This window comes from Zingiber officinale, chromosome 3A, assembly GCF_018446385.1.
Source record: "Zingiber officinale cultivar Zhangliang chromosome 3A, Zo_v1.1, whole genome shotgun sequence".
In the NCBI taxonomy this organism is placed as follows: Eukaryota; Viridiplantae; Streptophyta; class Magnoliopsida; order Zingiberales; family Zingiberaceae; genus Zingiber; species Zingiber officinale.
In genome coordinates, this window is record NC_055990.1 from 155,594,212 (window position 1) to 155,608,042 (window position 13,831).

Below are 13,831 nucleotides of genomic sequence, written 5' to 3' on the forward strand. Positions count from 1 at the left end.
TTATCTATTTGGCAAAGAATCAGGTGTATTATGCGAGAACCAATCACATTGATGTAAGGTTTCACAAGATCAGAGAGTTGATTGCTTCCGGGGAAATTCAACTTGATGACAGAAGGTGAGGAGTTGATGGCGATAATAGCCTTAGTAGCCTAGAACCTCCCTCTAAAAGTTGAGAAGATACAAAAAAGATCTACAAGATGTAACTTTTAAAGAATTGCTTATTAACTTCCAAATATGTATACATTTCGACTCTTGCCCTACCAAATGACACCATTGAAATTAATTAAGCAAGTCAACAAACTCTGACATTAAGTTTTTATTAGGAATATTATGAGTGCATTATTGTCCCTGTCTTATTGATATCTACAAAGGATAGGTTTTGAAGAATATGCATGGATAGTATTACCACCAATAGAATCACCTATACCTAGACTTGATGAGACATACTTGACTTGGGCGGCCTTGAACGAAGTTAAGGGTGGGCCCGGAGTATGTCAGGGTGACCGGATGCTTGCGAGGAGACTCGGAGTAGGTCAGGCTGACTAAATACTCGTAGGGAAGCTCGAAGTAAGTCAGAGTGACCGGATGTTCGCAGGGAACTCGGAGTAGGTCAAGATGACTAGATGCTTGCGGGGAGGCTTGAAGCAGGTCAGGGTGATCGGATACTTGCGGGGAGGCAAGTAGGTCAGGGTGATCGGATGCTCGCAGGGAGACCCGAAGCAGGTCAGGGTGACCGAATGCTCGTGAATAGACCCGTAGCAGGTCAAGATTGATCCGATCCAGCTGTGTTGACGGGTGGCTCATATTTGGACGAGGTCAATGCAATGGATGTTATGGAAGAAAAATCTGTTAAGATTTTTCGTAATAAAATTTTGTTACGATTTTATATAATATAATTCTATTACGATTTTTCATAACAAAATTTTATTGTGATATTACTGGGTCTAGGGTTTATGCATTATTTATAGGGATCATTCTAAACTTATTGTACAACAACAATCACAAGAATCATTAGATGTGATTCTCTTATGTAGAGAGAATTCTAATAAAGCTTCAGTCGTTTTTGTGGAGTATGCATGCCGCCGAACCATGGTAACTCTTTTTCTTTCTCTTCTTCTCCTTCCTCGTGTTTGCTCTCCTTTTGTGCGTTTTTGTCTTGTTGCTCCGTTCGATCTCTTTTCTCTCTTCCTCTTCTTCCGCACGTTAGAGGTTGAAAGGTGTTGCCCCTTCTTCGCACAACATGTTACTTGCGGGGAGACCCGGAACAAGTCAGGATGACTGAATGCTCACGGGAGGAGGGGGGGCCTTATTATGAGGATCTAGACCTAAAGTGGATAATATCATATAATATAAAAATACATGAACATCCTTTGATCTCAACAACTATTGATCAGATTTTCAATAGTTTTTCATAGATCAGATTTTCAATAGTTTTGTCTATGAAGATTGTTTTGCCAAGTCAATGGCACTTGCGCTTGTGCCCATCATGGACTTTTCCCTAGGCCATAAACTTTGTTTGCTTGGTGACCAATACCATGGGCTACGTTGATTATTACACTTCCACTTGACATAGGCCATCCAATGTTCATGATGCGGTATGTCAGAGACACGTATTCCATGATTATTTGTCGGATGAAATTTTCCCTTCAAAATAGGAGAATATGTTTTTTTATTGGAAATGGCATAAAATTGAAATCAAGCTTTCATTGTGCATAATTAAGATCATTTATAGATGAAATAGACCCATGCAGGTAGGGCTCGATGAAAACAAACATGGAAATCTCCCATCAAATATAATAGTCATCCTTATGCCCAAACAATTTGTTGGCCACATTTAAGGTCATAACTATTTTAAACAGGCTCATCGGACCTTTCGGTCACGCGTACAGCGTGCTGTCTACGCCTGAGACTGAGCCTGTGCCTGCGCCTGTGCCTTGGCACGCTCATCTTCCTCCAAATATATATACTGCACCTGCAAGCTTCGGCCATTGTTGCTCAATTCTTCCCCCATTTCAAAACAAAATCAGGCTAATTAATCGCGTCGACCTCGATGGGCTCCGAGGTGGATGGCTTCAGCGACTACCTGGTGCTGAGGCCCGACAAGGCCGGAGTTTCCGATCTCCTCCGGCTCCTGCTCTCGCCCAGAGTCTCCGACAACCAGTCGGTCTACTGCCCCATTGACACCGAGATCGACGAGGCAAAGCGCAGGTGGGCCGTCTTCGTCTCTCTTCTCTTGCAGAAGATCCTCCTCTTCTCCAGGAGGCCAATAGCCAGGATGGGACTGGCGATCGAGTTCTGGCTAAACCTTCTCATGGTCAACAATGGCTTGCTCTGTCTCTTGTGGAATCTCCTCACAGGCCAGTATACTAATTAATTAATTAAACGAATGATATAATTATGAGCAAATCTGCAGTATATTTTTAGAAGTTTTTCTTGGATTTTAGTTTACAACCCGTTTCTGATCAAAATTAAGCCATTTAATTGGATGGAATGCTATTCGACTCGGATTGATTCCTAATAGTTAAGATGAACATTTTTTTTCCTATCAATTAGCAGTGACATTATATTATATGTAATTGTTATTGTTGTATGACAGTTCATGTTCAGTGCATCGTTAATTATTTCCCTATTTTTTATAACCCTCGTGTTCTCAGAATTTAATTAATTATACGAGTCAGCTGCTAGGTCGATTGTTCTTATCACGTTTGCTTAGCAATAGTTATTATATAATAAAACTGGTGTATTTATTATTATATCTTGATCATAACTCTGTTTTTTTTCCTCCTTGAAATTAGCAGCAGTTTACATTAATTTCGAATAAAAATTGGCTTATTTGTTTTTATTTCAGACTTAAAGGGGAAAAAAATAGTCAAATTAAACGGAAATAGCTAGACAAAATTAGTTATTTCTCCCCCAAAAAAATGAAAATAAACCCTGAAACAAACACAAACTACACTCGATGAACGTTGTCAAGTGTCTGGAGACATGGGCACTTTTGCAACATAGGGAATAAATAAAAATATCGATCAGTGAGCCAATTAAACAGATAAGCATCCAATTTAATGGTACTTAATCTTTATAAAAGAAATTGACTTCCTTCACTATAAAGAGGTTTGTAGCTAACATGATCATATAAACTTATATATTAAAAAAAAAAAAAAGTGAAGGAAGAAGTCCTTTTAATTACCTTGGATTGAAGTGCACTACAAGCTAGATAGGAGAATCAGCCGTAACATGCCTGACAGTAAGGTTACTCTATATAATGTCTAGGATACCTTATCATTCTATATAATGAATCAATGTAGTTGGTTGTGCTACAACACAAGGTTGTGGTGATATTGAATTATTTGGATTCAATTTCCACATATATTTAGCTTCTAAATCGCATCAATATTGTCTTTTTCCTAGGGAAATTGGTTTTTCCGGAAAAGAAGTCATCCAGTTATAGATCATGTATTGGACTCATTGACACGAGAGTTGAACTGGACAGGAGCATCAGACCAAGCGATGACAAGTATTTGGCAGCACTATCCATAATGGCCGCAAAATTAGCTTATGAAAATGAACTCTCCATCAGAAGCATAGTCCAAAATAATTGGGAAGTAAGTCCTACACACGTTATAATGATAAGATGAAATTGATTATCTCGTCACAGCTAGTGCTCACATCTTTGAATGATTCGATATTAATGCAGAAGGAATTTTTGGGATTCTACAATTGTTGGAACGGTAAGACTCTGAGATTTCCTTACAAAACAATGAGTTTTTTGGTTTGGAGCATTAGAACTTATTGAATGTGATGGCAGACTTTGAAAAACAGTACAGCACACAAGCATTCATGTTCAGCGACAAAACCGCCGATGGCGCCGAGCTTATTGTGATTTCCTTTCGAGGAACCGAGCCATTCGACGCTGCTCAATGGTCCACCGACGTTGATTTCTCATGGTATGAGATTCCAAACGTCGGCAAGGTCCATCGTGGCTTCATGAAGGCGTTGGGCCTGCAATCGAAGCTTGGGTGGCCTGCGGACCTGAACCAGAGCGACGAAACACGGCCCTACGCGTACTACGTCATGAGGGAGAAGCTTAAGCAGGTGTTGCGGAGCAGGGCCGAGGCAAAGTTCTTGGTCACTGGCCACAGCCTTGGCGGAGCACTCGCGATTCTGTTTCCGGCCATCTTGGTGCTGCATGAGGAGTGGCGGCTGCTGGAAAGGCTAGAGGGAGTGTACACGTTTGGGCAGCCGCGGGTGGGAGATGAGAAGTTTGGGGAGTTCATGGTGCAACGCTTGAATGAGCCCAAGAACAGGTACTTCAGGTATGTCTACTGCAACGACATTGTGCCACGGGTGCCCTACGATGACTCTGCTCTCTTGTTTAAGCACTTCGGGACGTGCATCTACTTCAACAGCCTCTACAGAGGAAAGGTAATGTAATTGGATCGCTGAATTTACCTAAACGTCACCAACAATTCATGATTTGTGGGTGTATGCGCGCTTGACACAGGAGATGGAGGAGGAACCCAACAAGAACTATTTCTCTGTGTTGGAGGTGATTCCCAAGTACCTGAATGCGTTGTGGGAGCTTCAACGAAGCTTCCTGATTGGGTACATTGAAGGGCCAGAATTCAAGGAAGGGTGGTTCTTGAGGTTCATTAGATTGTTTGCGCTGGTGATTCCTGGCTTGCCGCCGCACTCCCCTCAAGACTATGACAACTGCACGAGATTGGGAACTATGGCAGTTGCTGTGGATGCGACTTCAGAGTAATTAGATTCAGCGAGTAGTTAAAGGATTCCTTTTCAAATGAATCGTATGGGATTCACGTATGAACTAGTAATAATGAGTTTTTTGATTTGGTAAACTTGTTACGCGAAACTTGAGACGCATTAATTAATTTTTCTTTGTTTAGCCATAAAAAAGATGGTCGTTGATTTAGCAATGATGATCGTCCACAAAAGATTGATGTTTTTATTTATACTTTTCTAGAGTTTTGTTAGTTAATTGAATTTACAGATGACTGTATGCTGTCATATTGCTACTTCTCATAATTGTAGAAGACGAATGCAATTGCAAAGCAAGAGAAATGTCTTTGACCAGGCTCCCTTCTCATGATGAGGTGGGTCCCGTAGTTTGTTTCTTCAAATTATTTGAAGAAAAACGGGATTAAGTTTCACCGAACAATCCAATTGTTTTGTTATTCTCTCTCCGTATTTTGAGAATCATTTAAAAAAACTCTTTTGTTTTGTATTCTGCAAAAATTTCAACATCTAGATATATCCATTATCATATGGCTAGCATGGCAGAGCGTAGAAATAGGTTACCGTGTTAATGGAAAAGTGGAAGTATAGTTGGAAGAAAAAGAAAGGGAACAGAATCTGCGTTCCCTTCTGGATTAATTTCTCTCATTTGGATCGAACTTGAATGACAGAAGTTGCGTAAGTGCAACAAAGACGTGTATCCCTTTGAGACATCAAATCAACAAACTGTAATACAATGTATTATTTGCTATGACTGCTGTGAATGAACTATGACCAGTGAGCATAACCCGATATCATCACGCAGCTTGTAGGATTGGCTGTTCTCCGTTGGTATGTGTTTTTGGCAGTGCCTTTGTTACCTTCACCCTAAGAGTAACCTGAAGAAACATATAAAAAAACGTATATATTTTTATACTGCAATAAAATAGATATGAGAACATAAATCAAAATTTTCTTCATATTCGTTGACTAATATTTTGATATATGTTATAATAAGAATTAAACAAATATTATCTTATATTGGTGAAATAATGCTCTACTTTAAAAGGTAAACAATATAGTAGAATATGAATTTAACTAGCAGCTTTTGTAAATGCTAATTAATGTTGATTCTAATGAACATGGACATACACGTACAGCTGCGAATCTAAAATATGCTAAGTGAAAAAGATCAACAACCTTTTTATCATTGCCGAGCTCAATGACATCAAATGGGTGTATACGTACAGGAAAATTAGGAGGCACGCGATACCGTCTCCATTCTTTACTGCATTTGAAAGAGAAAATAATTAATTCTTCTTTCTAACAAAAGCAATAAAATGAGTCATTTTTTTTCACTTACTCAGTAATCCAGGTGCCATATTGACTACGCAAATCAGTCAAAAAGAAGACATTGTCTTTGCAAGTTATACGTACATGTTCCTCAGCTACCTGCAAGAAGTTATTAACTCGTCAAACGAAACCACTAGGTCATGAATAATTCTCTAAAGTCTAACCTATACTTCTAAACTCCCTTCATCAGTCCACAATTCACTGTGTCAGGTGTCACAGATTTATCTAGATTGATGTTACACGGTTCAAATTGTTCAATAATGAAGTCACTAGCAATCCAAAACAGGACATGATCATTTTTCATGGTCTCAATATAAGGAGGATAGCATCCAGTTCTTGTTCAGAAAGCAAGATTGATGAAAGCCTCATCTCAGGAATTTCTTGTAGACACCTGATATTGCAAAGCTTTCTCGACACCTTTGGATATGCTTGCATTAACATTTCATCATAAGAGAAGAGTGTAAATGGCAACAAATGTAGATTGGAGCCTTTCTTCATAGGTTAAGATTCTGGGACAAATGATCTACTAATCAAATCTAATAATTAAGTTGGTAAAGTCCTTATATTTTCAAGGTCCTGGGTTAAAATCACACATTCGTTGAAATGGAGTTTGCTTCCAGATACATTATCAAAAAAAAATAGTGACAAGAAAACCATAAAAATATATGACACCATCCATGAACTTTTGCAATTGATTGAACTAAATTGATAAAATAATTTTTCCAGATGCTATGGACAACCCCTACCTTATTCATTATGTTCCTAAGCTAGTCCTAAACGACACTTTGTGGAGGATCAGAGTAAGGTAGCCCGATGCACGAAGCTTCCGCCAATGCGGGTCTATTGTATGTAACCTTAATCTGCTTTTGCAAGAGATTATTTCCGAGACTTGAATTTGTGACCTCTAGGTCACACGACATCAGCAGCACCAAGGATCAAAGTAATTGTTCTATAATTAAAAAGCTTTAAAAAAGCACTGTGAACTAATCAATTTGAGAACAAAATTATTCCTGTAAAATGTTTTTAACCTTGTGCTGCTAGAATGTAAAACTTTCTAAGTTGTTGAGCATGCATTATTACATTTTAAACTGTAATATTTTAGCATATATGATGAAAAAATTCCATCAACAAACTAAAAAGAAAACAATAATTTGTTAATCAAGTGAAAGGATTTATTTTATTCTTATTGAGAGGAGCCAATTAATTTGCACACAACAATAACAACAGCTATGAATCCCAACTATTGTCAGATTATGAACTAAGCAATTGCACAATAATTTAAAGATGCAGCCAATTTTGATTAGAATTCACTGGCTAACCTGTGGTGAATTAATCACAATTGATCCCTTTTGTTTATCAGCAGGCACCCGACTTCTGCCAATTTATATAATATTGTTATGATAACTTGGAAACAAGAATGAAGATTAATGAAAAATTACATAACAGAAATAATGAGTAAAAATTACCCAATTACTAATTGTCTATGCACATCTTTGACCAAATGGATAGGTTTTAATGTGTCACCGTCTCCAATTGATGTAGGGAAAAGATACCACCTAAATGCCACAACAAATAAGCCGTGTATGTCGGAAACAATTATAAATTTCAGTGATAACACAAGAATACATACTCCCCACCCATAGCTCTTTCCATTTCATCATCATCTTCAAACCATCTTTTTAACTGGTCACTTGCCTGCAAAAGTGATCATGTAATATATTGGGGTAGCACTTTCATACTCAAGCTGAACCTCACAATTCAGAGATTTGCTCCATATCTCAATCTCTTCTACCTACCTTGTCTGACAAACGGCAGCTTAATGGTCTTCCAGCAAGTTTTGAGCTGCAAAAGCAACATAAACTTGAGAAAATTTTTAATCTTCACTATCGTTTTGCATTCGTTTTGAGTCACTCAAGATTAAATGTATACTAATATGGCGACCTAAAGTGTTTTAATCATGTTTCTATACTTTGAACCAATTATGGATACCAAAGAATTGGAAGGGAGATCTTCTTTCGAGATTCGAGAAAAAAAGGTTCTAGGAGATCTACTGTCGAGATTTGAGAAGCAAGGTTATGGATGAATTGTGCGCCTCTTTCTTAGGCACAGGGATAGTGTGCATCCTAACACTAGGAGTTAGGGCTTATTTTGAGTTTGACATGAAGAGAATGATGTGTTTGGTTACATTGTTATTTTGACATTGTGCCATGATGATTCTTCAGTGAGAGCCTTTGCTCCTAAACGAGAATCATGTAAAATGTGTAAGGAAGTGAGATAGTGTTTGCCTAACTACTTCAAGACCATGAGTGGGACTTGTTTTTAGTCATGTGAAGTAGGTGAGGTGCCATTCTATTGTTACAGCGTATAGTTGTCACTGAGTTGGTTGCGTGTTCCTAAGGTTTTGCATATGTAGATGAGTGTTAATCATGCTTGAATACTCACGGTGCATGGTGCATACACTGCAAGACTAGGTAACTGTAGAGGATGAGACATGTGCTAAACTCTGAGGTTAGTTGTTTTGAGCAAGTGTAACATGCTTAAGCATCAAGCCAGAGCAATTCATTATGCGCCATGACATCAGGGTGGATCTTAGTGTGGCAATAAGACCTTTAGTTATCAAAGTTCAGCAAAGGCAAAGCATGAATAATTTGATTGAACCATCATGGTGTGCTTATGGTATGGATAGGAATTGGAACACTGCACACATGTTATTGGGAGATAGATATCAATATTGAAAGTGGATGATGCAATATCAAGGGTCATTAAATTTTGTGTTGGAGTTATTACATGATCAACAATCAAATTGGGGATATTTTAGAGCACGTATGCCTTATGACTATGCCTAATTATGGATCACAACTTTCATGAGTAACAGGGAATGTGGAGATTATGATATTTGCTAATACTCAACTTGTGACAACATGACCTTGGAGATGCTGGTGGTCTATGATAGTTGGATGCTAGCTAATCGGGGATCACATCGTTGGAGATACTACAGGTCTGCGATTGTTAGGCTATTGACTTTGATGAGAGACCAAAGTTCTGGTTTACATTGAAACAGGCTTTGGGTCTATTTAGGTGATCCATCCAGCTTTTTTTATTGACCATGTGCCCATATATATAGGTGCATATAGAGATTCATGATAGAGTTTCATACTTGTATATGAATTAACTTGAAAGATGGTGTACTGCATTCCCTTTGGTCATTTATTATTTTTGTCCTTATTCTTGGGAGGCTCTCATACCAATAACAGTATTATTGAAAATCTTTAGTTTGTTCTCATCTATTGATTAGCCAAAGAGCTAGCATTAAACTAGTGTCATTGTTTTGAGAAATCACTACGATTAGGATTGGAGTTTTGCACAACACTCGGTTTTCTGTTGGTTTAATTCACACTTTGTACTTCATATGTAAGAGAGAAGTTTTGTTATAGACTTACTACAGTTTTACTAATTTACAGATTTTGTTACTATCATTATCGTGTTTGATGATATTGTGTGAGAACATATTGTGGTTGCTGTCTAGCATATTCACAGCATAGTTCATTAGCCGGGAACAAGGGCATGCTGATTTTAATTGTGTGCCAATCAAGAACTCACTCGACGCATGACAAACTTGTATCTGAGTCATCTGACTATAGATCTGGCATATGTCATATTGTTATTCAGAATTTTTCGTTAAGTCAATCATATGTAGTGGTATATTGCCTAGAATAGAATACCCATTGAATTGATGTTTGTAGATGTATAGTCTAGAGAAATGGTCATAATTTTTGTTTTATGATTTTGTATTTTATCGAAAAGTTACATATATAATAAAATTTCATTCTAAGTCCTAGGATATTGTTCTCCATAGGTGGGGGATGCTTATAGGTATAAAAGTCATTTTATTATGTAAATTGAAGATACAAGTGATAGTCTCAAAAAAAAAAGATTCAAAATGGTGCGCATTTGATTAATAATAGACAAAAGTAAGATGTCACAAATTTTACCTATTTCCTCCAAGAACCCAATTGAGCATTAGCGGCATTGCAAGTTTTATCAAAAATCTCCCACCAACCCTTCCGGGATGAGGAATCCGAAACTTGGTCAAAAACTACAAAACCAATTTTATTAATAAAAAAAAAACTTTGAAGAAAAAAAGGACAAAATAAGGGGAGATTGTTCTAGAATTCAAGGTTCAGTTTTTAGAATTGAGATAAATCGAGAGGCTACAAGTATGGTGTCCATACCGATAAGGGTCCTAATCCTACGCCCAGGAAGGGCCTGTAAGTGGAGGCCATGTTTGCTGCCATTCGTGCCATTCCGTATATGACAGCAACTCGGAGTCTTCTTTCTTCCTCATAACTTAGAGCAACAACCAAACGAGTTAACTCATGCAAAGTAAAGTAACAAGTTTATCAATATGTCAAGAAGCACTGGTATTTTATGTGATACTGCACAAACTAAGGAAGCGTGAACAGATATATACCCAGGCTAAGAAAGAGAGAGTACGTAGTATATGCATCAATGAGAAGTAACTTTACAGTAATCAAATGCAACAGAATAAGTAAAGCATTTACAACATGTTGCAGCATTAAGTTAATCCATATAATGTGCAATAAAATATATAAGTGCCTTTCCAACTTACCGCTTTAGAGGAGATATGATATCCATTGGCTGCCCAGTTTTAACACTATGGTTCCAGGATTTTTCAAGTTCTAGAGCAAGTTCATAACTATCCTACAAAATGATAGATTTTAGTCATTAAATTTAAGATCCATAAGAAATACATGACATGAACTTTCTATCTACACACAACAGATTATGAAAATTCTAGGACATTTTCATGTTCACATGCTAAAACTAATATCCATGGTGAAGTATCTTATCATCTTATGAAAGGACAAGACAGGCTACTGCATGATTAAAGTAAACAGAATGAAAAAGCACCTCAATGGCCATGCAACCACCTTGACCCATATTTGGTTGCATTGCATGGACTGAGTCACCAAGCAATGTCACACGACCTTTTCCCCAATTCATAATTGGTATTCGATCGTATATGTCACGACGAAGAATTGCTTCCTCATCAGTTGCTTCTAGTAAATCTATAACATTATCACACCAGCCACCAAATATTTTAAGAAGTCTTTTCCTTTTACCTGCAAAAGAAGATATGCAAGACTCTAAACATAGAGAGTAAATAAAATTCCTAATTTTTCTATTTATTCATTAACCACTCAAAATTCCATGTTAAACACTCTAGAATCCACATCCACGATTATGTGATTCAGATTTCACTTTTGAATTTGTCAATTTCATCTCAATTGATAACACGTGTTGTTATGTCACCTGCCATTTCCATTTGAAAACGGAAAATGAAAAATTAAATTTAGAATATCTACCATTTGGAACATCAGTTCCACCAGGAGGCTCATTGTGAAATGCATACCATTGCATCTTCCCAGCACCCACATCAGAAGAAACAAAATATTGTTTGTGCCCTAGAAATACCCGGTACCTTCATAAACAAAGATTAAACAAAAGCAGGCAACTAAAATTAGAAATTAGTGTTAATATTAAGGTCATAAAATCTTCAAAAGAAATAAGAAATATACCCAACGGTTTCAATATCTGGAGGAATAAAATCTGCAATACCAGTATAGCAGGTATAGCCTGAATAAGATGCTTCTGTGAATCCAAATAGAACTTTACGTACCTGAAATATATTTATCCAATCATACTTACATCTATCATATTATCAACAATTAGATAAAATAAATTCAATAAACAACTAACGTTTGACCATATTCCGTCAGCTCCAACCAAAAGATCACCTTCATGTTGCTGCCCATTCTCAAGTACCACAGTTACCTGGTGGCACGTAGCATTCCTCTATATTATATCATTTATTATAAATAGTTTCTCAAAAAAGATAATAACAATAGCTATGACTATGAGAACCCTCAAGCATTCATGAAGGTGAGTTTTGAACCCAAAACCTTGTGAATAACTTTGATAGGCCTTCGCAACTTGTGATAGTTGGCACCCTCAGGTAGTAACCATATTGAACAATCAGAATGGCAAATATGAAACAAAGTACAACCATTAATCGGAATGATAATCTACCTTGTCCCCATTATCTACGAAGTCTACAACATTACTGTCATTTAGAATGAGGTCATCACCAAGAGCGCGGGCTAATATTTGTTGCAAAGTCATTCGACTGATAACTCTGGTAACTGGAAGCCCTCGTTCTGCTGCAGGAGTAAAAGTATCGAACTTGGTGTACCTGAATTTTAGCATATTGGACCAACACAATAAATATAAGCCAAGAAATTTGGGGCTCGTATGTTATAACGACTCAGTAGTTTATGAAGTTTGACACAGATCAAAGTTGGAGCCAAGAAAGGAAAGAAGAGGACGCACCAGCTCCCGGAGATTCCGTCCACCAACCCATTGATTCGATCCCCGGTGATGCAGCCAGCATTCATGACCTCCTCGGCGACGTCCATGTCGATGGCCTCCAGCGCCGCCAGAGCATTGCTCTGTATCTGGATTGGGCCTCTGTACTGCCCCTCCCCTCGTATCGCGCTCACGTCCTTCTCGAACACCAACACCTCGAACCCTTTCCTCTTCGCCGCCAGCGCAAACACCAGCCCCCCGATCCCGCCGCCGGCTATCAGAATCCTCAGCTTACGCGGCGCAACCGACGGCTCCGATGCGGCAACAGAAACGGCAACGGGAGCGCCAGTTGCGGACGCCACCGCGCTGGAGCTTCGCCTCCTGGACTTGCAACAGCAGCCACTGCTAGCGGAAGCCGAAGAGGCGTCGGAGAAGAAGCTGTGGGAGGAGTTCGAGTGGTGGATCTTGGGAAAGGGAAGCGGAGGCGAATGGAAAGGAGCACCGTATAGGAGCGCCATTGGCAACTGGAAATACACTAGAGGAGAAACTGATCTCAGGTGGGGGGTTGATTTTATTGGGAAGCTGTGGTGGTGGATCAGCGAGTGAGTGGGGTCAGCGAGTGAGTGGGGTGTGTTGATTGGGGAACGTGGCAGGTGGGTGCAGCGTGACAAACTGGGTGAAGTAACATTCTACTGCCACATGATTAGTTGTGGTCTAGTTCGTTTCGTCTCACTGCTCGAGTGTTTGATGGGCTTCCTAATTCGTTTCAAATTTTATTTTATTTTGATAATTCAGTTATTTCGATTTTCACTATCCAATTAGTTTGAAAAACGAACGACTTAATCTATTTTTTTTTATCAATCATCAGATAAATTAAGAAACAAAGGTGCATCAACGATCCAACGTCACAGATAATTCAAACTTTCAAATGTAATATGCCTAAAAGTAAGATTCAAACCTTCATTAGCTTCTAAATAGCTCTGTATAAAATCTATCCTATTTAGTGATGAATCCAGATAAAAAAAAAAAAGAAGATGATATTCAAAGAAGGAAATTGAAATTTGTCTTTCTTCTTCTTGTCCCTCGAACTATAACATATTGATTTAATTATTTAAGAAAAAGAGGATGCTCAAGTACACTCCCACTCCTCCTGAATTCGCCATTGATCCTATTGTTTATCATCACACTGTAGCGAACTGAAAAGTGGGTCGGTCTTGTGATACTGTTGGAGATGTAATGGTCCGACGATCGATAAGATATGCTGTGAATGTGGCGCAAAATGGTTTAGGACAAAGACAAAGTGGCATCTGTGCTTTGTTTATTTTCTAGGGAAAAAAAATCTGGGAAACGTGCTTTATAA

The 13,831-nt window shown here is 38.3% G+C and overlaps 2 protein-coding genes across 4 annotated transcripts; one reads left to right on the forward strand and one right to left on the reverse strand.

Annotated features, from left to right (window-relative positions):
* Positions 1 to 1,879: 1,879 nt before the first annotated feature.
* Positions 1,880 to 4,970, forward strand: LOC122052936 (triacylglycerol lipase OBL1-like). The gene is made up of 5 exons (XM_042614696.1): positions 1,880 to 2,357; positions 3,409 to 3,602; positions 3,695 to 3,728; positions 3,806 to 4,422; positions 4,502 to 4,970. The coding sequence occupies exons 1-5, from the start codon at positions 2,051 to 2,053 to the stop codon at positions 4,760 to 4,762; spliced, it is 1,413 nt and encodes a 470-aa protein (XP_042470630.1). The 5' UTR covers positions 1,880 to 2,050; the 3' UTR covers positions 4,763 to 4,970.
* A 373-nt stretch (positions 4,971 to 5,343) lies between these two features.
* On the reverse strand, positions 5,344 to 13,019 carry LOC122052937 (zeaxanthin epoxidase, chloroplastic-like). 3 transcript variants are annotated; one of them, XM_042614698.1, is made up of 16 exons: positions 12,496 to 13,019; positions 12,196 to 12,358; positions 11,866 to 11,940; positions 11,685 to 11,785; positions 11,472 to 11,587; positions 11,017 to 11,228; positions 10,715 to 10,806; positions 10,317 to 10,431; positions 10,077 to 10,180; positions 7,881 to 7,926; positions 7,715 to 7,779; positions 7,551 to 7,640; positions 7,404 to 7,458; positions 6,095 to 6,183; positions 5,980 to 6,019; positions 5,344 to 5,630 (listed from the first exon to the last, which is right to left on the reverse strand). In XM_042614698.1, the coding sequence occupies exons 1-16, from the start codon at positions 12,987 to 12,989 to the stop codon at positions 5,550 to 5,552; spliced, it is 1,938 nt and encodes a 645-aa protein (XP_042470632.1). In that variant the 5' UTR covers positions 12,990 to 13,019; the 3' UTR covers positions 5,344 to 5,549. The 3 variants fall into 3 exon arrangements, 2 of the variants coding, with proteins under 2 accessions (XP_042470632.1, XP_042470631.1); XM_042614697.1 differs by having other exon boundaries at positions 5,932 to 6,019; XR_006132133.1 differs by lacking the exons at positions 5,344 to 5,630; positions 5,980 to 6,019 and having other exon boundaries at positions 7,722 to 7,779.
* Between the last annotated feature and the right edge of the window lie 812 nt (positions 13,020 to 13,831).

What these genes read in the sequence shown, in the direction of transcription:
- LOC122052936 (XM_042614696.1), top strand. Translation starts at nt 2,051, where the DNA reads ATGGGCTCCGAGGTGGATGGCTTCAGCGACTACCTGGTGCTGAGGCCC. An exon ending in CTTGTGGAATCTCCTCACAG is followed by an intron (nt 2,358 to 3,408) that starts GCCAGTATACTA and finishes TCTTTTTCCTAG; the next exon opens with GGAAATTGGTTTTTCCGGAA. An exon ending in ATTCTACAATTGTTGGAACG is followed by an intron (nt 3,729 to 3,805) that starts GTAAGACTCTGA and finishes ATGTGATGGCAG; the next exon opens with ACTTTGAAAAACAGTACAGC.
- LOC122052937 (XM_042614697.1), bottom strand. Translation starts at nt 12,989, where the DNA reads ATGGCGCTCCTATACGGTGCTCCTTTCCATTCGCCTCCGCTTCCCTTT. An exon ending in GTGGTTGCATGGCCATTGAG is followed by an intron (nt 10,807 to 11,016) that starts GTGCTTTTTCAT and finishes ATCATTTTGTAG; the next exon opens with GATAGTTATGAACTTGCTCT. An exon ending in GAAAGAGCTATGGGTGGGGA is followed by an intron (nt 7,641 to 7,714) that starts GTATGTATTCTT and finishes TGTGGCATTTAG; the next exon opens with GTGGTATCTTTTCCCTACAT.